The 25,186-nt window shown below is 42.2% G+C and overlaps 1 protein-coding gene across 5 annotated transcripts in view; it reads left to right on the top strand.

The window, feature by feature from the left end:
* The first annotated feature begins 13,300 nt into the window (after nt 1-13,300).
* The window catches only part of cdk5rap2 (CDK5 regulatory subunit associated protein 2), a 68,514-nt gene continuing 56,628 nt past the window's right edge, over nt 13,301-25,186 (top strand). The window contains exons 1-5 of one of the 5 annotated variants that reach the window (XM_014142090.2): nt 13,301-13,512; nt 19,596-19,660; nt 19,915-19,974; nt 21,101-21,165; nt 22,343-22,453. In XM_014142090.2, the coding sequence (XP_013997565.2) occupies nt 13,460-13,512; nt 19,596-19,660; nt 19,915-19,974; nt 21,101-21,165; nt 22,343-22,453 (354 nt within the window). In that variant the 5' untranslated portion in view covers nt 13,301-13,459. Of the gene's footprint in view, nt 13,513-17,483; nt 17,691-19,595; nt 19,661-19,914; nt 19,975-21,100; nt 21,166-22,342; nt 22,454-25,186 lie in introns of those variants that run through there. The other 4 variants (XM_014142117.2, XM_014142108.2, XM_014142126.2 and 1 more) reach the window with 4 other exon arrangements.

Genomic DNA, 25,186 nt, shown 5'->3' with positions numbered 1-25,186 from the left:
CACCACACAACTTCTGACCACACAACTACTGAACACAACCACACAACTTCTGACCACACAACTACTGAACACAACCACACAACTTCTGACCACACAACTACTGACCACAACCACACAACTACACTACCGTTCAAAAGTTTGGGGTCACTTAGAAATGTCCTTGTTTTTGAAAGAAAAGCACGTTTTTTGTCCCTTCAAATAAATTATAATTGATCAGAAATACAGTGTAGACATTGTTAACAAACTATAGTTTTGGCAAGTCAGTTAGGACATCTACTTTGTGCATGACAAGTAATTTTTCCAACAATTGTTTACAGACAGATTATTTCACTTATAATTCACTGTATCACAATTCCAGTGGGTCAGAAGTTTACGGAAGCTAAGTTGACTGTGCCTTTAAACAGCTTGGAAAATTCCAGAAAATGATGTCATGGCTTTAGAAGCTTCTGATAGGCTAATTGACATCATTTTAGTCAATTGGAGGTGTACCTGTGGATGTATTTCAAGGCCTACCTTCAAACTCAGTGCCTCTTTGCTTGACATCATGGGAAAATCAAAAGAAATCAGCCAAGAGCTCAGAAAAGAATTGTTCATCCTTGGGAGAAATTTCCAAACGCCTGAAGGTACTACATTCATCTGTACAAACATTAGTACGCAAGTATAAACACCATGGGACCAAGCAGCAGTCATACCGCTCAGGAAGGAGACGCATTCTGTCTCCTAGAGATGAACGTACTTTGGTGCGAAAAGTGCAAATCAATCCCAGAACAACGAGTCTCCCCCTGGTGGCTGACCTGCTGTACGCCACACAATATACAGTTGAAGTCGGAAATATATATATATATATATATATATATATATATATATATATATGTGTGTGTGTATGTATGTATGTGTGTCATGGCATCCGAGCGAGTGGCACAGCGCTCTAAGGCACTGCATCTCTCGGTGCAAGAGGCTTTACTACAGTCCCTGGTTCGAATTCTGGCTGTATCACATCCGACCGTGATTGGGAGTGCCATAGGGCGGCGCACAATTGGCCCAGCGTCGTCCGGGTTTGGCCGGGGTAGGCCGTCATTGTGAATAAGAATTTGTTCTTAAGGTTACACACACACACACTGGCCAAAAGGTTATTTTGTTGGCATTTACGTATGTCCCCATTACCAGTAAAACATAATCAAAACCTATTTCTTTCACTTACTTGCTGTGCTGTTTCGTTGTTCATTTGTTCATTCGTTTCATTCTCAAACAGGATTTCATGGAACGCCGTTTGGGTCTTTGCTATGGAACGCCGTTTGGGTCTTTGCTATGGAACGCCGTTTGGGTCTTTGCTATGGAACGCCGTTTGGGTCTTTGCTATGGAACGCCGTTTGGGTCTTTGCTATGGAACGCCGTTTGGGTCTTTGCTATGGAACGCCGTTTGGGTCTTTGCTATGGAACGCCGTTTGGGTCTTTGCTATGGAACGCCGTTTGGGTCTTTGCGTGTCAAAAAGTATGCAGTTTAACACTATTTGACATGTCAAATAAGCTTGTTAACCAATCAGGACCTGAATATGACTACACGTCACATAATAATTTAACGCGTTCATGAATGTTTTACATAGTTACTACACATTGATTACACTATCACTCGTATTTTATATGTCACAATGATTCATCGATATGTATGCTATGATGCTGGTAAAGTTGTCGCGCGCAGCTACAGTGCTGATCATAAAAAAAAGCTAAACATAGCAAAACTACTATCTTTTTCAGTAGCTATATAGTTAGCTAACTATATAGCTAGGTGTCATCTAAAATAACCCTAATTTATAAGACAGTTCTTATTTGTTTAATGGTCTGACCCATCTATGTGAAGCTAGCCACAATAGTGGACTTTGCGGTTAGCCTTCAAAATAAAAGTATGGCATAATTCAACTATTTGGATTCATTTGCATCACTTTTATTTAATTTTTATATCACCTTTATTTAACCAGGTAGGCCAGTTAAGAACAAGTTCTCATTTACAACTGCGACCTGGCCAAGATAAAGCAAAGCAGTGCGACAAAAAACAACACAGAGTTACACGTGGGATAAACAAAAGTACAGTCAATAACACAATAGAAACATCTATATACAGTGTGTGCAAATGGCGTAAGGAGGTAAGGCAATAAATATGCCATAGTAGTGAAGTAATTACAATTTAGCAAATTAACACTGGAGTGATAGATGAGCAGATGATGATGTGCAAGTAGAAATACTGGCGTGCAAAAGAGCAAAAAAAGTAAATAAAAACAATATGGGGATGAGGTAGTTAGTTGGATGGGCTATTTACAGTTGGGCTGTGTACAGCTGCAGCTATCGGTAAGCTGCTCAGATAGCTGATGCTTAAAGTTAGTGAGTGAGATATATCTCCAACTTCAGCGATTTTTGCTGAGTAGAGTGCTGGAGGCTATTTTGTAAATGACATTGCCGAAGTCGAGGATTGGTAGGATAGTCAGTTTTACGAGGGTATGTTTGGCAGCGTGAGCGAAGGAGGCTTTGTTGCAAAATAGGAAGCCGATTCCAAATTTAATTTTGGATTGGAGATGCTTAATATGAGTCTGGAAGGAGAGTTGAGTCTAGCCAGACACCTAGGTATTTGTAGTTGTCCACATATTCTAAGTCAGAACCATCCAGAGTAGTGATGCTAGTCGGGTGGGCGGGTCGTGCAGCGATCGGTTGAAAAGCATGCATTTAGTTTTACTAGTGTTTAAGAGCAGTTGGAGGCCACTGAAGGAGTGTTGTATAGCATCGAAGCTCATTTGGAGGTTTGTTAACAGTGTCCAAAGAAAGGCCAGATGTATACAGAATGGTGTCGTCTGTGTAGAGGTGGATCAAGGAATCACCCGCAGCAAGAGCGACATCATTGATATATACAGATCAAAAGAGTCGGCCCGAGAATTGAACCCTGTGGTACCCCCATAGAGACTGCCAGAGATCCGGACAACAGGCCCTCCAATTTGACTCACTGAACTCTATCTGAGAAGTAGTTGGTGAACCAGGCGAGGCAGTCATTTGAGAAACCAAGGCTGTTGAGTCTGCCGATAAGAATATGGTGATTGACAGAGTCGAAAGCCTTGGCCAGGTCAATGAAGACGGCTGCACAGTACTGTCTTTTATCGATGGTGGTTATGATATTGTTTAGTACCTTGAGTGTGGCTGAGGTGCACCCATGACCAGCTCGGAAACCGAATTGAACAGCGGAGAAGGTACGGTGGGATGGTACGAAATGGTCAGTGATCTGTTTGTTAACTTGGCTTTCGAAGACTTTAGAAAGGCAGGGCAGGAAGGATATAGGTCTGTAACAGTTTGGGTTTAGAGTGTCACCCCCGTTGAAGAGGGGGATGACCACGGCAGCTTTCCACTCTTTAGGAATCTCGGACGATATGAAAGAGAGGTGAACAGACTAGTAATAGGGGTTGCAAAATTGGCGGATAATTTTAGAAAGAGAGGGTCCAGATTGTCTAGTCCAGCTGATTTGTACGTGTCCAGGTTTTGCAGCTCTTTCAGAACATCTGCTATCCTGATTTGGGTGAAGGAGAAGCTGGGGAGGCTTGGGCAAATAGCTGCAGGGGGTGCGGAGTTGTTGGCCGGGGTTGGGGTAGCCAGGAGGAAAGCATGGCCAGTCGTAGAGAAATGCTTATTGAAATTCTCAATTATCGTGGAAATTCTTGATTATCGTGGATTTATCGGTAGTGACAGTGTTTCCTAGCCTCAGTGCAGTGGGCAGCTGGGAGGAGGTCCTCTTATTCTCCATGGACTTTACAGTGTCCCAAAATGTTTTGGAGTGAGAGCTACAGGATGCACATTTCTGTTTGAAAAAGCTAGCCTTTGCTGTCCTAACTGACTGTGTGTATTGGTTCCTGACTTCCCTGAAAAGTTGCATATCGTGGGGACTATTCCATGCTAGTGCAGTACGCCACAGGATGTTTTTGTGCTGGTTGAGGTCAGACAGGTCTGGAGTGAACCAAGGGCTATATCTGTTCTTAGTTCTACAATTTTTGAAAGGGGCATGCTTATTTAAGATGGTGAGCAAATTACTTTTAAAGAACAACCAGGCATTCTCTACTGACGGGATGAGGTCAATATCCTTCCAGGATACCCGGGCCAGGTCGATTAGAAAGGCCTGCTCGCAGACGTGTTTTAGGGAGCGTTTGACAGTGATGAGGGCTGGTCGTTTGACCGCGGACCCATAATGGATGCAGGGAACGAGGCAGTGACCGCTGAGATCCTGATTGAAAACAGCAGAGGTATATTTGGAGGGCAAGTTGGTCAGGATAATACCTATGAGGGTGCCCATGTTTACGGATTTAGGGTTGTACCTGGTGGGTTCCTTGATAATTTGTGTGAGATTGAGGGCATCTAGTTTAGATTGTAGGACGGCCGGGGTGTTAAGCATACCCCAGTTTAGGTCACATAACAGAGGGGGGGGGTCTATAACAGGCGGCAACAGTGAGAGACTTATTTATGGAGAGATTACATTTTAAAATTAGACGCTTGAACTGTTTGGACATAGACCTGGAAAGTATGACAGAACTGCAGTAGACTGCAACTCCTCCCCTTTTGGCAGTTCTATCTTGACGCAAAATGTAGTTGGGGATGGAAATCTCCGAATTTTTGGTGGCCTTTCTAAGCCAGGATTCAGACATGGCAAGGACATCAAGGTTGGCGGAGTGTGCTAAAGCAGTGAGTAAAACAAACTTAGGGAGGAGGCTTCTGATGTTAACATGCATGAAACCAAGGCTTTTACAGTTACAGAAGTCAACAAATGAGAGCACCTGGGGACACACAGGGCCTGGGTTAACCTCTCCATCACCCGAGGAAGAGAGGAGGAGTAGGATGAGGGTACGGCTAAAGGCTATCAAAACTGGTCGTCTAGTGCATTGGGGACAGAGAATAAAAGGAGCAGATTTCTGGGAGAATAGATTCAGGACATAATGTACAGACGGGTATGGTAGGGTGCGGGTACAGTGGAGGAAAAAAGTATTTGATCCCCTGCTGATTTTGTACGTTTGCCCACTTACAAAGAAATTATCCGTCTTTAATTTTAATGGTAGGTTTATATGAACAGTGAGAGACAGAATAACAACAAAAAAATCCAGAAAAACGCATGTCAAAAATGTTATAAAATGATTTCCATTTTAATGAGGGAAATAAGTATTTGACCCCTCTGAAAAACATGACTTAGTACTTGGTGGCAAAACCCTTGTTGGCAATCACAGAGGTCAGACGTTTCTTGTATTTGGCCACCAGGTTTGCACACATCTCAGTAGGGATTTTTTCCCACTCCTGTTTGCAGATCTTCTCCAAGTCATTAAGGTTTCGAGGCTGACGTTTGGCAACTCGAACCTTCAACTCCCTCCACAGATTATCTATGGGATTAAGGTCTGGAGACTGGCTAGGCCACTCCAGGACCTTAATGTGCTTCTTCTTGAGCTACTCCTTTGTTGCCTTGGCTGTGTGTTTTGGGTCATTGTCATGCTGGAATACCCATCCACGACCCATTTTCAATGCCCTGGCTGAGGGAAGGAGGTTCTCACCCAAGATTTGACAGTACATGGCCCCGTCAAATTATGCGGTGAAGTTGTCCTGTCCCCTTAGCAGAAAAACACCCCCAAAGCATAATGTTTCCACCTCCATGTTTGACGGTGGAGATGGTGTTCTTGGGGTCATAGGCAGCATTCGTCCTCCTCCAAACACGGCGAGTTGAGTTGATGCCAAAGAGCTCCATTTTGGTCTCATCTAACCACAACACTTTCACCAATTGTCCTCTGAATCATTCAGATGTTCATTGGCAAACTTCAGATGTGCATGTATATGTATTCTTGAGCAGGGAGGACCTTGCAGGCGTCCTTCACGGCGTAGTGTGTTACCAATTGTTTTCATGGTGACAATGGTGCCAGCTGCCTTGAGATCATTGACAAGATCCTCCCATGTAGTTCTGGGCTGATTCCTCACTGTTCTCATGATCATTGCAACTCCACGAGGTGAGATCTTGCATGGAGCCCCAGGCCGAGGGAGATTGACAGATATTTTGTGTTTCTTCCATTTGCGAATAATCGCACCAACTGTTGTCACCTTCTCACCAAGCTGCTTGGCGATGGTCTTGTAGCCCATTCCAGCCTTGTGTAGGTCTACAATCTTGTCCCTGACATCCTTGGAGAGCTCTTTGGTCTTGGCCATGGTGGAGAGTTTGGAATCTGATTGATTGATTGCTTCTGTGGACAGGTGTCTTTTTTACAGGTAACAAGCTGCGGTTAGGAGCACTCCCTTTAAGAGTGTGCTCCTAATCTCAGCTCGTTACCTGTATAAAAGACAACTGGGAGCCAGAAATCTTTCTGATTGAGAGGGGGTCAAATACTTATTTCCCTCATTAAAATGCAAATCAATTTATAACATTTTTGACATGCGTTTTTCTGCATTTTTTTGTTGTTATTCGGTCTCTCACTGTTCAATAAACCTACCATTAAAATTATAGACTGATCATTTCTTTGTCAGTGGGCAAACGAACAAAATCAGCAGGGGATTAAATACTTTTTCCCCCCTCACTGTATATATACATAAATACTTCCAACTTAAACTGTATATATATACACTGCTCCAAAAAATAAAGGGAACACTTAAACAACACAATGTAACTCCAAGTCAATCACACTTCTGTGAAATCAAACTGTCCATTTAGGAAGCAACACTGATTGACAATAAATGTCACATGCTGTTGTGCAAATGGAATAGACAACAGGTGGAAATTATAGGCAATAAGCAAGACACCCCCAATAAAGGAGTGGTTCTGCAGGTGGAGACCACAGACCACTTCTCAGTTCCTATGCTTCCTGGCTGATGTTTTGGTCACTTTTGAATGCTGGCGGTGCTTTCACTCTAGTGGTAGCATGAGACGGAGTCTACAACCCACACAAGTGGCTCAGGTAGTGCAGCTCATCCAGGATGGCACATCAATGCGAGCTGTGGCAAGAAGGTTTGCTGTGTCTGTCAGCGTAGTGTCCAGAGCATGGAGGCGCTACCAGGAGACAGGCCAGTACATCAGGAGACGTGGAGGAGGCCGTAGGAGGGCAACAACCCAGCAGCAGGACTGCTACCTCCGCCTTTGTGCAAGGAGGAGCAGGAGAAGCACTGCCAGAGCCCTGCAAAATGACCTCCAGCAGGCCACAAATGTGCATGTGTCTGCTCAAACGGTCAGAAACAGACTCCATGAGGGTGGTATGAGTGCCCGACGTCCACAGGTGGGGGTTGTGCTTACAGCCCAACACCGTGCAGGACGTTTGGCATTTGCCAGAGAACACCAAGATTGGCAAATTCGCCACTGGTGCCCTGTGCTCTTCACAGATGAAAGCAGGTTCACACTGAGCACGTGACAGACGTGACAGAGTCTGGAGACGCCGTGGAGAACGTTCGGCTGCCTGCAACATCCTCCAGCATGACCGGTTTGGCGGTGGGTCAGTCATGGTGTGGGGTGGCATTTATTTGGGGGGCCGCACAGCCCTCCATGTGCTCGCCAGAGGTAGCCTGACTGCCATTAGGTACCGAGATGAGATCCTCAGACCCCTTGTGAGACCATATGCTGGTGCGGTTGGCCCTGGGTTCCTCCTAATGCAAGACAATGCTAGACCTCATGTGGCTGGAGTGTGTCAGCAGTTTCTGCAAGAGGAAGGCATTGATGCTATGGACTGGCCCGCCCGTTCCCCAGACCTGAATCCAATTGAGCACATCATGTCTCGCTCCATCCACCAACGCCACATTGCACCACAGACTGTCCAGGAGTTGGCGGATGCTTTAGTCCAGGTCTGGGAGGAGATCCCTCAGGAGACCATCCGCCACCTCATCAGGAGCATGCCCTGATGGGAGGTCATACAGGCACGTGGAGGCCACACACACTACTGAGCCTCATTTTGACTTGTTTTAAGGACATTCCATCAAAGTTGGATCAGCCTGTAGTGTGGTTTTCCACTTTAATTATGAGTGTGACTCCAAATCCAGACCTCCATGGGTTGATAAATTGGATTTCCATTGATTATTTTTGTGTGATTTTGTTGTCAGCACATTCAACTATGTAAAGAAAAAAGTATTTAATAAGATTATTTCTTTCATTGAGATCTAGGATGTGTTGTTTAAGTGTTCCCTTTATTTTTTGAGCAGTATATATATATACATATACATATACACATATATGCATACACACATACATGCATATACATACACACATACACACACACACACACACACACAGTTGAAGTCGGAAGTTTACATACACCTTAGCCAACTACATTTAAACTCAGTTTTTCACAAAAATTCCCTGTCTTAGGTCAGTTAGGATCACCACTATATTTTAAGAATGTGAAATGTCAGAATAATAGTAGAGAGAATTATTTATTTCAGCTTTTATTTCTTTCATTACATTCCCAGTGAGTCAGAAGTTTACATACGCTCAATTAGTATTTGGTAGCATTGCCTTTAAATTGTTTTACTTGGGTCAAATGTTTCAGGTAGCCTTCCACAAGCTTCTCACAATAAGTTGGGTGAATTTTGGCCCATTCCTCCAGACAGAGCTGGTGTAACTGAGTCAGATTTGTAGGCCTCCTTGCTCGCACACACTTTTTCAGTTCTGCCTACAAATTTTATATAGGATTGAGGTTAGGGCTTTGTGATGGCCACTCCCATACCTTGACTTTGTTGTCCTTACGCCATTTTGTATGGCTTAAGTATGCTTGGGGTCATTGTCCATTTGGAAGACCCATTTGCGACCAAGCTTTAACTTCCTGACTGATGTCTTGAGATGTTGCTTCAATATATCCACACAATTTTCCTTTTTGTGAAGTGCACCCTCACAACATGATGCTGCCACCCCCGTGCTTCACGGTTGGGATGGTGTTCTCCGGCTTGCAAGCCTCCCCCTTTTTCCTCCAAACATAACGATGTTCATTATGGCCAAACAGTTCTATTTTTTTTTCATCAGACCAGAGGACATTTCTCCAAAAAGTATGATCTTTGTCCCCATGTGCAGTTGCAAAACATAGTGTGGCTTTTTTATGACGGTTTTGGAGCAGAGGCTTCTTCATTTCTGAGCGGCCTTTCAGGTTATGTCGATGTAGGACTTGTTTTACTGTGGATATAGATACTTTTGTACCTATTTCCTTCAGCATCTTCACAAGGTCCTTTGCTGTTGTTCTGGGATTGATTTGCACATTTCGCACCAAAATACGTTAATCTCTAGGAGACAGAACACATCTCCTTCCTGAGCGGCATGACAGCTGCGTGGTCCCATGGTGTTTATACTTGCGTACAATTGTTTGTACAGATGAACGCGGTACCTTCAGGCGTTTGGAAATTGCTCCCAAGGATGAACCAGACTTGTGGAGGTCTACAATTTTTTCTGAGGTCTTGGCTGATTTCTTTTGATTTTCCCATGATGTCAAGCAAAGAGGCACTGAGTTTGAAGGTAGGCCTTGAAATACATCCACAGGTACACCTCCAATTGACTGAAATGATGTCAGTTAGCCTATCAGAAGTTTCTAAAGCCATGACATTATTTCCGGAATTTTCCAAGCTGTTTAAAGGCACAGTCAACTTAGTGTATGTAAACTTCTGACTCACTGGAATTGTGATACAGTGAATTATAAGTGAAATAATCTGTCTAAACAATTGATGGGAAAATGACTTGTCATGCACAGAGTAGATGTCCTAACCGACTTGCCAAAACTATAGTTTGTTAACAAGAAATTTGTGGAGTGGTTGAAAAACGAGTTTGAATGACTTTAATGACCTAAGTGTATGTAAACTTCCGTCTCCAACTGTAAATAAGAGATAGAATTTTTGTATTTAACCTTTATTTAACTAGGCAAGTCAGTTAAGAACAAATTCTTATTTACAATGACGGCCTAGGAACAGTGGACTAACTGCCTTGTTCAGGGGCAGAACGACAGATTTTTACCTTGTCAGCTCGGGGATTCGATCAAGCAACCTTTCAGTTACTGGCCCAACGCTCTAACCACTAGGCTACCTGCCGCCCCAAAGAAGCAACACGTTCAAGTGACCAAGCCATTCCACATTTCTTGATCATTATATTACTCAGGTGATTCAAATACAACAGTCGATCATTAATGAATTAAACCCTAAAGCAGGGTGTCTTAACTCATTTTGTCCCGGGTCCGCATTCGGTCTTCAACGAAGCCCGTAGGGCTGCACTGTGTGTTATACAGTGCATTTGTAAAGTATTCAAACCCCTTGACTTTTTCCACTTTGTTACATTACAGCCTTATTCTGAAATGGACCAAAAAAAAGTTTTTCCTCAATCTGCACACAGTACCGATAATGACAAAGCGAAAACAGGTTTTTCGAAAATGTTGCTAATTTATTAAAAAAAACACAGAAATACCTTATTTAAATAAGTATTCAGACCCTTTGTTATGAGACTCGATATTGTGCTCCATTGATCCTCCTTGAGATGTTTCTACAACTTGTTTGGAGTCCACCTGTGGTAAATTCAATTGATTGGACATTATTTGGAAAGGCACACAGCTGTCTATATAAGGTCCCATATGTCAGAGCAAAAACCAAGCCGTGAGGTCGAAGGAATTGTCCAATTCTGCAGAGCTCCGAGATAGGACTGTGTCGAGGCACAGATTGGGGGAAGGGTACCAAAACATTTCTGCAGCATTGAAGGTCCCCAAGAACATGGTGGCCTCCGTCATTCTTAAATGGAAGACGTTTGAAACGACCAAGACTCTTCTACATGGGCTCCCAAGTGGCCCAGCTGTCTAAGGCACTGCATCTCAGTGGTAGAGGCGTCACAACAGACCCTGGTTCGATTCCAGGCTGTATCACAACCGACTGTGATTGGGAGTCCCATAGGGCGGCTCACAATTGTCCCAGCGTTGTCCAGGTTAGGGTTTGGCCGGGGTAGGCCGTCATTGTAAATAAGTATTTGTTCTTAACTGACTTGCCTAGTTAAATAAAGGTTAATTAAAATGTATTAAATTCCTAGAGCTGGCCACCTTGCCAAACTGAGCAATCGGGGGAGAAGGGCCTTAGTCAGGGAGGTGACCAAGAACCTGATGGTCACTCTGACAGAGCTCCAGAGTTCCTCTGAGAAGGGGGGACCTTCCAGAAGGACAACCACCTCTGCAGCACTCCACCAATCAGTAAAAGGCACATGACAGCCCGCTTAGAGTTTGCCAAAAGGCACCTAAAGACTCTCAGACCATGAGAAACAAGATCCTCTGGTCTGATGAAACCAATATTGAACTCTTTGGCCTGAATGCCAAGCGTCACGTCTAGAGGAAATCTGGCACCATCCCTACGGTGAAGCATGGTATTGGCATTATCATGCTGTGTGGATGTTCTTTAGCGGCTGGAACTGGGAGACTAGTCATGATCGAGGGAAAGATGAACAGAGCAAAGTACAGAGAGATCCTTGATGAAAACCTGCTCCAGAGCACTCAGGACCTCAGACTGGGGTGAAAATTCACCTTCCAACAGGACAATAACCCTACGCACACAGCCAAGACAACGTAGGAGTGGCTTCAGGACAAGTCTCTGAATGTACTTGAGGGGCCCAGCCAGAGCCCGGAACATCTCTGGAGAGACCTCAAATTGCTGTGTAGCGACACTCCCCCTCCAACCTGACAGAGCTTGAGAAGATCTGCAGAGAAGAATGGGAGAAATTTCCCAAATACAGGTGTACCAAGCTTGTAGCGTCATACCCAATAAGACTTAAGGCTATAATCACTTTCAAAGGTGCTGAATACTTATGTAAATGTGCAAAGTTTTTTTTATTTTCAATACATTTGCAAAAAGGTCTAAACCTGTTTTTGCTTTGTCATTATGGGGTATTGTGTGTAGATTGATGAGGGGGGAAAAAAATCATGAATTTTAGAATAAGGCTGTAACGTAACAAAATGTGGAAAAAGTAAAGGGGTCTGAATACTTTCCGAATACACTTTATATCCACTCCATCAAAAATAGTCCTCTATCCATAGTTTAGGGATTTTTTAAAGCTCCCTGAATGTCTAGTATAATTTCTACGGTTTCAATTTGGTTTTAGTCATTTTACAGTACATTGAGCTTGTTTTACACAAACCACCCACAGGCAGGATGTTGGACACCCCTGGCCTAAAGTGACCTGATTGACCAAGTCCACTAAGATCACTCTGCTGAAGTACCCCTAACCTACCAGTCCACATTTTGTTTCATGTATTCCAGAACTAATGGACTTGACGATTTGGTGATCATTAGAATCAGGTTTGCTTTGTACCTGAAATTAAAGAAGTAATCATTCCCATAGATCAGTGGTTCTCAATCCTGGTCCTGGGGACCCAAAGGGGTGCACATTTTTGTGTTTGCCCTAGCACTACACACCTGATTCAAATCCTCCAAATCCTGATGAGGTGTATAGTGCGAGGGCAAAAACAAAAATGTGCACCCCTTTGGGTCCCCAGGACCAGGATTGAGAACCACTGCCATAGATGGTCAGCAGAGGGTGCTATGAACCCAGGTAAAACCATCATGACCAAACTCCCCCACTCATGCCAGGCAACAACCAAAGTCAGCTATAATCTGTGGAGGCATCAAATGTCACAACATTAGAATATGAGATTAGTAAACCTAAAATTTGAACATTGAGTAAATTTAGCTACCACAGGGGAAATACATCAATATTTTAAAACTGTTTGTGATAACACTACCACAGGACTTTATAGGACATGTTTTGTAAGGGAGCAGAGACGACAAGAGGAATCAAGGAGAACTAGAAAAGAAAAGCCATAAACGTTATTTCAGTTGTATAACATCACTGGTGGTGTCATTATGAAAAAGTGTCCATCCATGGTCAAATATAATGTAAGAAATAATTGTTAACTCAATTTTTATTTTAAAAATAAGAAAAGAAAGAATAAGGTTTCATTTTCCAAGTATTTGCGTACCAAACAACTAGGCCAGCTTCATACACACACATTATTTATATATAAATACACACACACACACACACACACACACACACACTACATTTTTCATGAGCATCCCCACCAATCATTGGGAAAAGTGTATTTGTTTTGACCAATCGGACACTGCGCGCCTGCTTTTGGGCTCCACCCTAAAATTTCCAAGGTTGCACACGAGGTGGCATTGGGGTGTATTCATTACACCTCTTCTGTTGCAAAAGTTCTGCAACAGAAAACGTTTACTCCAAACGAAAACGTTTTCCAACGAAAACCAGAGTTTCTATTGGACAAATTCAAGTACGTCCCTCACCGGTTCGTTTGGTTATTTAAAATGTTAAACGGCTTCCGTTGCAAGTCATGAATACACCCATAATGACGTTAAATCAAAATGGCGGTAGTAACGACTTCTTTGAATTTTATACCCGTGTCATATTGAAGTTTACGCGTAAATATTGATATTAATTAGAAGGGAATACCATTTCAGGATGGACTCCGTCGTTGGAGATGATCAGACGCTTCCCTTTGACATCAATGGAAGGTACGTGATTTGCCTGCCAATAACGTTAAATCTAGCTAGCATATCTAGCTAACGTTATTCAACTAAAGTTAGTTCAAAATTGATGATAAACGTTATTAGCTTACTAAGATTAAAGCTAACTAGCTCACTAATATTAAAGCTAACTAGCTCAAGTGGTCTGTGGCATTTGTTTCAGACGGGTAAGACAATAGGGCTGCAACTAATAGCTAGCTTCCCACGTATTGTAACTCCTCACTTGACTTTGCACAAGCTAGCTAACGTGTTTCCGTTAACTTAGTTATTGTTACAAATCTTATGGTAGCTGTTTGCCAACTGGTTATCTGGCTAGTTAGCCTCTGTTCTTGCCAGTGTTGTCATTAACGTTCATTCAAACCAAATATTGTCTTCTAAACAATACTACTAAATAGTTAGTCAAATGACTACCCGAGCCTGCACTGACTGCACACAGGAATCTGACACACCAACATGTGCATACTGACGACTCACAACATACACTGCTGCTGCTACGGTCTTATCTATCCTTTTGCCTAGTCACTTTACCCCTAACTTACATAGCTAGTTACCTCAATTTCTAGGGGGTACGGTAATGGTACTTCCTCTATATTATAGCCATGTTATTTTCAACTGTACTCACTATAGCCATGTCATTTGTTTAACTTCGTTATTCCTCGTGTCATTTATTTTTAACTGCATTGTTGGAAATGGACCCTTAAGTAAGCATTTCACTGATGGTCTACACCTGTTGTCTGCGAAGCAGGTGCCATAAAATTTGATTTAAGCCACCACAGTTGCGCAACTCATGCACTCGGTTGTGGTGAAATATTCATAGCTACTTAATGTTAACTAACTAAACAACCAACAAGGCAGTTGAGTATTGTGCCTTCCAATAACTAACTAACCCCGACGTTCCTATGCTGTCCCTTGGACAACAGTCACGTTCATTTGTATTGATGAGATCCAATATGTCTCCTCTGACGCGAATGTAGAATCAAATTCAATTTGAATTTACTCTACCTGTTGTCCGCTAATTTGGACTTTTTTGTGGGTTTAAATGAGACAACATATCCACAGGAAAGTATTATTAAAACGACTTAAACACTGGTCTGTGTGTGGCTATCACGATTTGTTTGCTCATCACCTGAAGCAGACGGAAGAACATGCACACATACTAACCAGTGTTTTCCCGCTCCATATGCTGTGGTGCAGCGCCAGGGCAAAAATAATATCCGCCATGCAACAATAAAACAAAAATATGGAACATTTAAACATATTTCTGCTTGGGCGCACTTTGAAGATGATAGAAGAGTCCACGTTTACTTTTCCTGGTCAAACAAAACAAGTAATTAATAGAAAAATCCGAAAACCCCATAGTAGAATAGTTGACCTATTTACCTGAATCGGCTTGTTTGTTCTATGCAAGATAAATATTCCTCTCGTTGCCTATTCTAGTTATGTGAGCCATGGGGAGGAAAAATTCCTTCTGACATACACAGTCAATGCACAACATTTCTCGCAATCGCCAGAACAGCAGTTTTAATGGCCTTTGTTAAAAAAAGGGATTCCAGCTTACGATTCTTACTTTATTTCTCAAGTCCTAAATCTGCACGAACTGCACTAGAGGTCGACCGATTATTCCTTTTCGACGCCGATGCCGATTATTGGCGTGCCGATTATCGGAGGACCAAAAAAGACGGTACCGATTAATCGGCCACGGTTTTTTAAATGTATTTTTTATTGAATCATTTTTTTTTTATTCAAAGAAATATATATTTTTTAAAACTTTTTTTTAACATTTGTAATAATGACAATTCCAACAATACTGAATGAACACTTATTTTAACTTAATATAATACATCAATAAAATCAATTTAGCCTCAAATAAATCATGAAACATGTTCAATTTGGTTTAAATAATGCAAAAACAAAGTGTTGTAGAATAAAGTAAAAGTGCAATATGTGCCATTTAAGAAAGCTAACGTTTAAGTTCCTTGCTCAGAACATGAGAACATATGAAAGCTAGTGGTTCCTTTTAACATGAGTCTTAAATATTCCCAGGTAAGAAGTTTTAGGTTGTAGTTATTATAGGAATTATAGGACTAGTTATTATAGGAATTATAGGACTATTTCTCTATACGATTTGTATTTCATATACCTTTGACTATTGGATGTTCTTATAGGCACTTTAGTATTGCCAGTGTAACAGTAGGGCTTCCGTCCCTCTCCTCGCCCCTACCTGGGCTCAAACCAGGAACACATCAACAACAGCCACCCTCGAAGCATCGTTACCCATCGCTCCACAAAAGCCGCGGCCCTTGCTGAGCAAGGGGAACAACTACTTCAAGGTCTCAGAGCGAGTGACGTCACCGATTGAACCGCTATTAGCGCGCACCCCGCTAACTAGCTAGCCATTTCACATCGGTTACACCAGCCTAATCTCGGGAGTTGATAGGCTTGAAGTCATAAACAGCTCAATGCTTGAAGCACAGCGAAGAGCTGCTGGCAAACGCACGAAAGTGCTGTTTGAATGAATGCTTACGAGCCTGCTGTTACCTACCACCGCTCAGTCAGACTGCTCTATCAAATATGAAATCATAGACTTAATTATAACATAATAACACACAGAAATACGAGCCTTAGGTCATTAATATGGTAAAATCTGGAAAATATCATTTAGAAAACAAAACGTTTATTCTTTCAGTGAAATACGGAACCGTTCCGTATTTTATCTAATGGGTGCCATCCCTAAGTCTAAATATTTCAGTTACATTGCACAACCTTCAATGTTATGTCATAATTACGTACAATTCTGGCAAATTAATTATGGTCTTTGTTAGGAATAAATGGTCTTCACACAGTTCGCAACGAGGTAGGCACTGCTGCATATACCCTGACTGCTTGCACGGAACGCAAGAGAAGTAACACAATTTCCCTAGTTAAAAGAAATTCATGTTAGCAGGCAATATTAACTAAATATGCAGGTTTAAAAATATATACTTGTGTATTGATTTTAAGAAGGGCATTGATGTTTATGGTTCGGTACACATTGGTGCAACGACAGTGCTTTTTTTCGCGAATGCGCTTGTTAAATCATCACCCGTTTGTCGAAGTAGGCTGTGATTCAATGAGAAATTAACAGGCACCGCATTGATTATATGCAACGCAGGACAAGCTAGATGAACTAGTAATATCATCAACCATGTGTAGTTAACTAGTGACTATGTTAAGATTGATTGTTTTTTATAAGATAAGTTTAATGCTAGCTAGCAACTTACCTTGGCATCTTGCTGCACTCGGTAACAGGTAGTCAGCCTGCCATGCAGGCTCCTTGTGGAGTGCAATGTAATCGGCCGCAATCTGTGTCCAAAAATGCCGATTACCGATTATGAAAACTTGAAATCGGCCCTAATTAATCGGTCGACCTCTAGTCTCAAGTTTTGAGGGAGCGTGCAATTGGCATGCTGACTACAGAATTCTACACCAGAGCTGTTGCCAGATAATTTAATGTACATTTTTCTACCATAACTGCCTCTGTCCTTTTATAGGATGTGGCATTATGTCCAACCGGCCTCATAACCGCAGACCGCATGTAACTGGTAGAGTAAATTGAAATGATATTATATTCAACATTCTGGCTTGGGTAGAGAACATTTCCAAACAAATGTATGACGTTAACCTTCGACTGTAACCAGAGGTATCTGGTAATTGTATGAAATGTATGCATTCACTACTGTAAGTTGCTCTGGATAAGAGCGTCTGCTAAATGACTAAAATGTAAAAAAAAAAAAAAAAATGTAAAAAATGTATCGGTCTGTCAGGCAAACTAGCCCCATTTGTTCTTTCATATTTAGCTACACTAGCTAGCTCTATTATTGAGTACAGTTGGTCATGGATTTACTGGCAAGGTCATGTGGTTTATTGCTGTCTGTGCTTGTGATACTAGCCTATTTTTAAACACCACGGATGATGACTTCACATGTGGCTGAGTCGTTCCCTGTCACAACAAATCAGCAAAGTCCTCCCCTCTAATAATTTTCGGAGAGCTCACGTGAAAAGCGGAAACCATGCATGTGGTTGTGAAATTGCTTCTTCCTTGCAACTATGTAATGTTTAGGCTAGCCAATACGGATATTTTTTTCTTCCTGTATGCTTGCCATGAAGTGAGTCACCGTCTAATATTGGTAGGTGAGCCTCTCATTTTACCCCATTGTAAGCTAGAGGGAGTCTAGTTGTAGATGAACCTACTTGTTTGGTTTTAGTTGTAATTTGTTGGACATATTGCTATCCTTAGACTCCTGGCCAAGGTTAAAATAGTAGCTGTGTGAGCTTCAATGTGTTCCAGTGAATCGTTTAACTATGTATCCCACCAATAAATAAGGTGGGTGCGTGTGTTGAATGGGATCATCCAGGTGGTAAGTCTCCACAGTAATTCAAGACATAAGCAACAGGAGTGGTGTAAATGACTTCATTCTGAAACCTGACTTGCTTAAATCAGCCATTAAACAGTGCAATTTGGTTACTCTAGAGCAAAGATCTCTACAACTATTCTTACTCGTTATGTAATATTAGGCTTTGTAACTGGCATTGGAATGCTAAACAGGAAAATTAAAATGTACAAACAGGAAGTCGATGTTTACTGGCTGCCTCATTCCGACTCATAGTACGCTGAGTAGCAGAGTTGGCATGTGTCAAGTCATTGGTACTGTTACTCTACAATGCTTTATTTTCATAGACACTGAGCTATAACTGTACATGTCACACACACCCATCACACAGTGAACAAGACGACAACATAGCTATATCCTATGCCAGCCCGTTAGTCCTCTTCCTACTTTTGGTAAGCACTGACTTTGTGATTAAATAGTGCTCAGTGACACACGAAGGCTGTGTCTGTCTGTGTGGTGATTCCTGCCACAGTGTTGTCAGATCAGTTATCAAAACACTGAACCGTGCCAATTGTTCTCTGCTGTGGCGGTGTCCCTGAGTTGTTTGCGTCATTGCTGCTGTGACTGAGTTTATGAGTGCCCTGTGGTTAACACTTGTAATTTGTCTGTCTTAGTTCAAACCTGTTGACAAGTATTATACAATCTTGCTCCTGCGCAGTAGGCATCCAGGGTGTGTAGACCATGCAACTGCTGTGGACATGAGTTTTTGCTGGGCTCTGGGATCAGCGGCACTGCCAGGGGAAGAGAGGGAAGGAAGTCATACAGAACTGGTCATATTGTTAGAGCCAAAAGTCAGGGCAGCTTAAATGGCTGAGAGAGTGTGGACACTCTTTAACAGTGTGTTAGACATGGTTTCTCTCTCCAAATTGTTGGGTAGTATTCACTTGGGTTAGGAAGGCCTGAGAGATGTTGGTGCCGATCGTAGGGGCAGCTATCGAATATTGGTTAGTTGTGAGCTTAGCTTAGTGGTAGCAGAGCTTCCCCATCACTGGCTTTGACAGCACTGTTTTCATCGCAATCTTATTATTTCCCCAATGTCATCAGCCTTGTCCAGATGTGTGCATTGTGTTGTGTGCCTCACTGTGTGACTCCACTGTGTTCCCTTCTTGTCTGAGTGATGTTTGGCTGAGCAGGTCCACAGTAGCTGCTTGTTTAGCAATGAAAGCCCTCTAAGTCTGTCCCCTCTGCTCTGGACCTGAGAGCCAGCCTGCCGTTGGCACATGGTCTTCTCCAGTCCAGTCTACTCTGCATGGCACACTGAGGAATAACCTAAACAATGACCTGGGAGAGAAAAGCATTGCACTGTCATAGTGAATCAAAAGAACCAGAGACTAATTCTCCTGCTATTTATGGAGCTTCCTTAGGGGCTAGGGAGCAGGCGAGCCAAGCATGAGTAATGCCTAAACTACATCAGGAAATTTTTTGTATTTGTATTTTTTATCTTTTTGCAGTGCATTTGATTGCACAATTTTGCATTGGCTGTGCTAGAGAGGAGGTTTTCTGTGTTTTTGATTGTGGTATTGACTGATACTTTGGCTGTGTGTTACAGCCTATTACCTACAATGTTGAGTCTTCACATGTTGGATCCAGACTCGGATTGGCTGTTTGTTTTTTTCCCTAATGGATTCATTTTGTCCTCAGTTGTAGCATGTCCAAACTCCCAGACTCCATAGACGTCGGGGATTTCTCCATGGACAACATGACAGGTACAGTACATTCTTCCGTGTGCTCCTCTAGGGTACCACTACCTAGGTTACCTACCCTTGAGTGTTGTGACTTTGAAAGTGAGAGAATAATACCCCTAAATGGTTTCACCATGTGCTTGATTTTTGTATGGAGTTATTTTCAGTTGAACAAACAATCACAGAGTATGTGCAGAGCAACTGCTTTTTACAATCAATTGATTTACTGACTCCAGGTAAGAATCTGCATTTTTATTTTATTTTTTTTTTTTTGCCAGCTGATCCAGACACCTTTTTAGCAGGGCTTTCCGTCAGGCGCAGCTGTGCTAAACCCCTAGGTAACCAGACACCTGAGACAATTATAGCGTCTCTGCAGCCTGTAGCTGACACGCCACCGTGACTCCAAGCTGCAGACTGGACTCTCCTCTGGGACTGGGGGCGACGGGGACGCTGAACTACCCATCTGAATATGAGATTGAACATGTCCGCTGGTCATTTTTGAGAAGCAAAATAAACTGTAAAACTGAAGAGAGTTCCAATGTTAAGCAGTGGGGCTGTGAACGGGTTATTAGTGTAGTGTAAAAATTTGTTAATTTATTTAGTGTTATATGAGCAGTGGTGCAGTCAGTCAGTCTGTGGTTGGCTTGGCTCACTGACCTCAGGAGTGCTAAACAGGGCAGCTTTCCAAGATAACACTCTGTCTCTTTCACCTCTGATCTGTGTGTGTGTTTATCATCACTATGATTTACCCTGGTGTTTTTCAGAATAAAAGTTTGGTACTGTACCAAAGGTTTTAAGATGAACTATGTCATTATCATATAAATAAGAAGGAATAGAACGGGCTTGGAAGCTCTAACCCTGGCAATTCACTGGCAAATTCATGGGTACACTTGCAATGGCTGCCTGGTATTGTGATGCAATAATTTCCAGGGTATTTTGGAATGTTCTGTCAACTGATTAATGTAGAATATTAATTCAAATGATGCTAACTGATATTGCTCATGCAGTGGAATGTATTTTTTGTAATGTAAGTTAAGCTGACTCAACAAATTACAGCACAGGGTGCACTTCCTCCTTTTACTTCATGGCATGAGTACACTCAAAATGGCTGCCAGTCCACCCATTATGCCATCATTGACTTGAATGTAGACAGCCTTTCATTCTTATTTCCCTGTGGCTCAGTTGGTAGAGCATGGTGTGTGCAACGCCAGCATGGTGTGTGCAACGCCAGCATGGTGTGTGCAACGCCAGGGTTGTGGGTTCGATTCCCACGGGGGGCCAGTGCAAAAAAATAAAATGTAAAAAAAAATGCATGAAATGAAAATGAAATGTATGTATTTTCACTACTGTAAGTCGCTCTGGAAAAGAGCGTCTGTTAAATGACTAAAATGTAAATGTTATTTCTATGGTCATTACCGTATGTGAACTGAACTAATGTCAATTCTCCCTCTTGTTCTTCTACAGCCCCTACGTTTCCAGATAAGATGTCCCCCGTCAAGGCCGCTCTCACCCTAAAAGACTACGAGAATGTGAGGGATTTTCATCAGTTCAATCCCTATTATGGAGATGTTTTCTGCCTTACCTGACAAGGTCTCCAACTGTTGTAGATACAATTTCAAGAGGGCTGTTCATTTGTCAGGATCCCAAATGGTGCAGCGGTCTAAGGCACTGCATCTGTGCTAGCGGTGTCACTACAGACCCTGGTTCGATTCCGGGCTGTATCACAACCGGCCGTAATTGGGAGTCCCAAAGGGTGGCGCACAATTGGCCCAGCATCGTTAAGGTTTGGCCGGTGTAGGCCGTCATTGTAAATAAGAATTTGTTCTTAACTGACTTGCCAAGTTAAATAAAGGTTAAATAAAAAGGATCCTCTGAGACTCTAACCAGCGTTGTCTGTCTCACACTTGTTATTTATCCTAATATGTTCTATTTAAAATGGTAATCATTTCATGGTAAACCATTGAATGGAAATATAGACCACTGCAGCATGCATGTAGGCTAAGCACTATGGAGCCAAGCCTTATCCCAGTATCAGAGCCAGACATGTTGGATATTATGGTTTTTAATAAGCCTGATCCAGTGTCTAGTCAAACCAAGGAGAACAGGACAACCACTTAGCCGTGGTCCAAGCATGGAGGGAGAGCCTACAGTAGGGGAAGCCTGCTGAAATTCAGTGGTTTACGCTCATTTCTCTTTTCTCCCTATGCTGGATGATTAGAGGTTGGTAGATTGGTCATCTGGACTCCATCTCCCGCTCCAGATGTGTGCAGTTAAAGGCCCTGTAGCACAATGATGCACAGTCTGCCGAAGCTGAATACCTCTCTCCCCTTTCCCAGACCACATAAACTCTCAAACATGGCTTATTACACTACCCCCACCCCCAGTCCTCTTTCTCTGTTTCTCTGTCTTTCTGTGTGTGTGCTTCTCCACTGGACCATGTGAAATCACTGCTTTTTCTCCGGGGATAAATTGCTCAGCTGCTATGTTATTTTGACCTCATTTACTGTATTTGCAGTAGCCTTGTTATAGACTGTATAGGCAGTTATACATCGGCTGGTTATACAGTGGTTTGATTTTCAAGAATGTAGTAGCTTTAATGGTCATAACGTTTAGTTTTCATTGTCCTACAGTGTCTCCTTTTCAAATCAAATGAAGTCCGAGGTTACATAAGTCTGTATTTCTTTCTGTATCTCCTTCTATTCTCAGCAAATCATGACTCTGAAGAAGGAGAACTTCAACCTGAAGCTGCGTATTTATTTCATGGAGGAGCGCATGCAGCAGAAATGCGACGACTCCACAGAGGACATCTACAAAACGGTGTGTTACGTCATTCACACCCGTCAGTGCCATGATAATGTAATATGTGACTCAGTCATTCATAATTAGGAACGATGACCACATGGCCCCAGCAGCCATGAATACAACAGGCCGTTGTTCCACCTGGGGCTGGGAGGTATACTGTATTTTATTATATACCGGTATTGATGTATAGACTGGTTTGAGTTTTTACTTTACCCTCTATAATGGTATTTCAATGTTTGGTTTGTTAAATGTGATCCGCAACTCAACAAATCCGCTTATTTGGTCATTTTTATAGTTTACTCTGTTTGATACTTTAGTCATCTCCCTCTCCTCCTGCATGCTACTAAACACACCAAGCCACGCCCCCTGTCACTCAAGGAGAGATTAGTTGCCCGACCACAGAGTTACAAGCACTTTCTTCCTGTTCACTCTGCATGGTCAGATGGATGCAACAAGATGTTGGTGTCATGCTGCTTTCCACAAGCATTCTAGAATTACACTATTAGTTTATTTTCAAACTAGCAAACTACTGTCTGCTAGTTTGTCTTAGCAAGTTGTTGCTAAAATAATTTGTGTTAGCTGCTAATGCTAATCACTAGTTAACTGGCTATTTAGCTTGATAAATGTAATACGAGTCAGCAAACCTAGCTAGCTAATACTGCGTGGTACCAATGCTGGTGTAGGCCTAGATGAGCATGTTTGTGCAACGGTATCTTATCAGAGAGGAGTAGGTGAAGCATGAATATTTTGGCTAGCTAGCTACATGAAGTAAGAAAACAACATGTAATGTAACATCTAATTAGGGACCCATGGAAACACTGACTCAAATCAAATCAAGCTTTATTTATACAGCACATTTCAAACATGGAATGTGCTTTACAGGAAAAACTAAACAATAAAAATAAAAGCAGAAATATTTACTACACAACAAACATAAGATAAAACAACTAAAGAACAACACAAACTAAACTAAAAAGCACCCTAAGGAAAAGCAAATATAAAAAATGTTTTAAGATCTCTCTTTAATATATCTACAGTTTCTGCCCCCCTCAGGTTCTCTCTCAGGCTATTCCAGAGGCTGGGGGCATAAAGGCTGCCGCGCCATGCCTCTTGGTCCTAGGCTTTGTGCCAGAGGACTTGAGGGACCTACTGGGTACATCACTTAAAAGCATGTCTGACATGTATTGGTGTGCACAATCGTGGATTGATTTTAAAAAAACAATAGAATAAGCTCCAAATGAATTCTTAAACTCATAGGCAGCCCGTGTGGAGACCTTAAAACCGGTGTAATGTGTGCTCTCCGTCTGGTCCTGGTCAGTACCTGTGCTGCAGTATTCTGTATGTTTTGCAGTTGACCAATGGCTTTCTTGGGTAGACCAGAGAGGAGAGCATTACAGTAGTCAAGCCTGCTTGTAATAAAAGCATGGCAGTGTTTCAGGTGGTAAAAAGCTATTTTGGTCACATTCCTAATGTGTAATTCAAAATTTAGTTCAGGGTCTAAAATAACACCTAAGTTTTTAACATGGTGTTTTATCTTTATTGCTCGTGAATTGAAATGTGCGGCTAGATTCACTCTCTGATCAACACTGGTTCCTACCCTGTCAATAATTCCTCCGTGGCATATCCACTTACTCTGTAAACATTGACTGTCATTGATCCGTGTGTGTGTGTGTGTTAGAGGGCCAGTTGTGTATTTTTGCCCTTTACTTGTCAAATAACTTTAGTTTATTCTGTCAAATATTGAAAATTCAATGTATTCAAGGTGCTGCCCACCAGTGGAGGCTGCTGAGGGGAGGATGGCTGCTTTTTCTCCGGGGATATGAACAGAGTCATGAATAATGGCTGGAATGGAGCGAATGGCATCAAACACAAGCAAACCATATGTTTTGACGTATTTGATACCATTCCACTTACTCCGCTCATTCCACTTACCACAAGACCGTCCTCCCCAATTAAAGTGCCACCAACCTCCAGTGCTGCCCACTATATTCCAACTATAGAATTAGAATAGTCATTATATATCATGACTCCAACAGTTCACCAATGAACTAGGCCTAGATTTTTTTTGCCTCATCATACTGCGTGGCACAGTGTCGAAATGATGATAAAAGTGCAGGAAATGTATGAAAATGCTGGCCATTAGTTTTGTTTGGAGTTGGATCGAACAGTATAAATGGAGAACGCCTATAATGTGTGTGTTACCACCCTGGGGTCAGGAACTACTTAGAAAGCATATTTATAACTTTTTTATTATTCCAAAACATAAAATGTCGTCAAATACCGTCATACTGTAAAAAAATTGAAATATATTGATATGATATTTTGTCCATATCTCCCAGCCCTAGTTCCACCCAAAAAACACAGCTAACCCCCACCAGAGTTTAGCCCACTGTTCTCAGACCAGTCTCACTACTTTACTAAATACTCATCCACCATGTCTTAGGGTTCTCCCCAAAGAATGTAAGAGTGGCGCTGCTCCACCTTGTGAGTCTCCCACTGCCGTACGCAGCAGCAGCACCACCACCACCTTGTTTAAAACTCCTTTGGAGAACCTGGTGTCTTACATTTAGCCCACTGATCTCAGACCAGTTTCACTACTTTACTAAATGCACAACTAACATATCTCACATTTAGTCCACTGATCTCGGAGACAAGTCTCTGTCTTCCTCATAGAAAAATATTGTCTTATTCTATTTTGCGATGACCCACCTGCATTTGAGTACACACCTACTCATTGTTACGATATGA

This window comes from Salmo salar, chromosome ssa01 (assembly GCF_905237065.1).
Source record: "Salmo salar chromosome ssa01, Ssal_v3.1, whole genome shotgun sequence".
In the NCBI taxonomy this organism is placed as follows: domain Eukaryota; kingdom Metazoa; phylum Chordata; class Actinopteri; order Salmoniformes; family Salmonidae; genus Salmo; species Salmo salar.
Note: the sequence above shows the minus strand (reverse complement) of the source record. Positions and strands in the feature narration are given on the sequence as shown.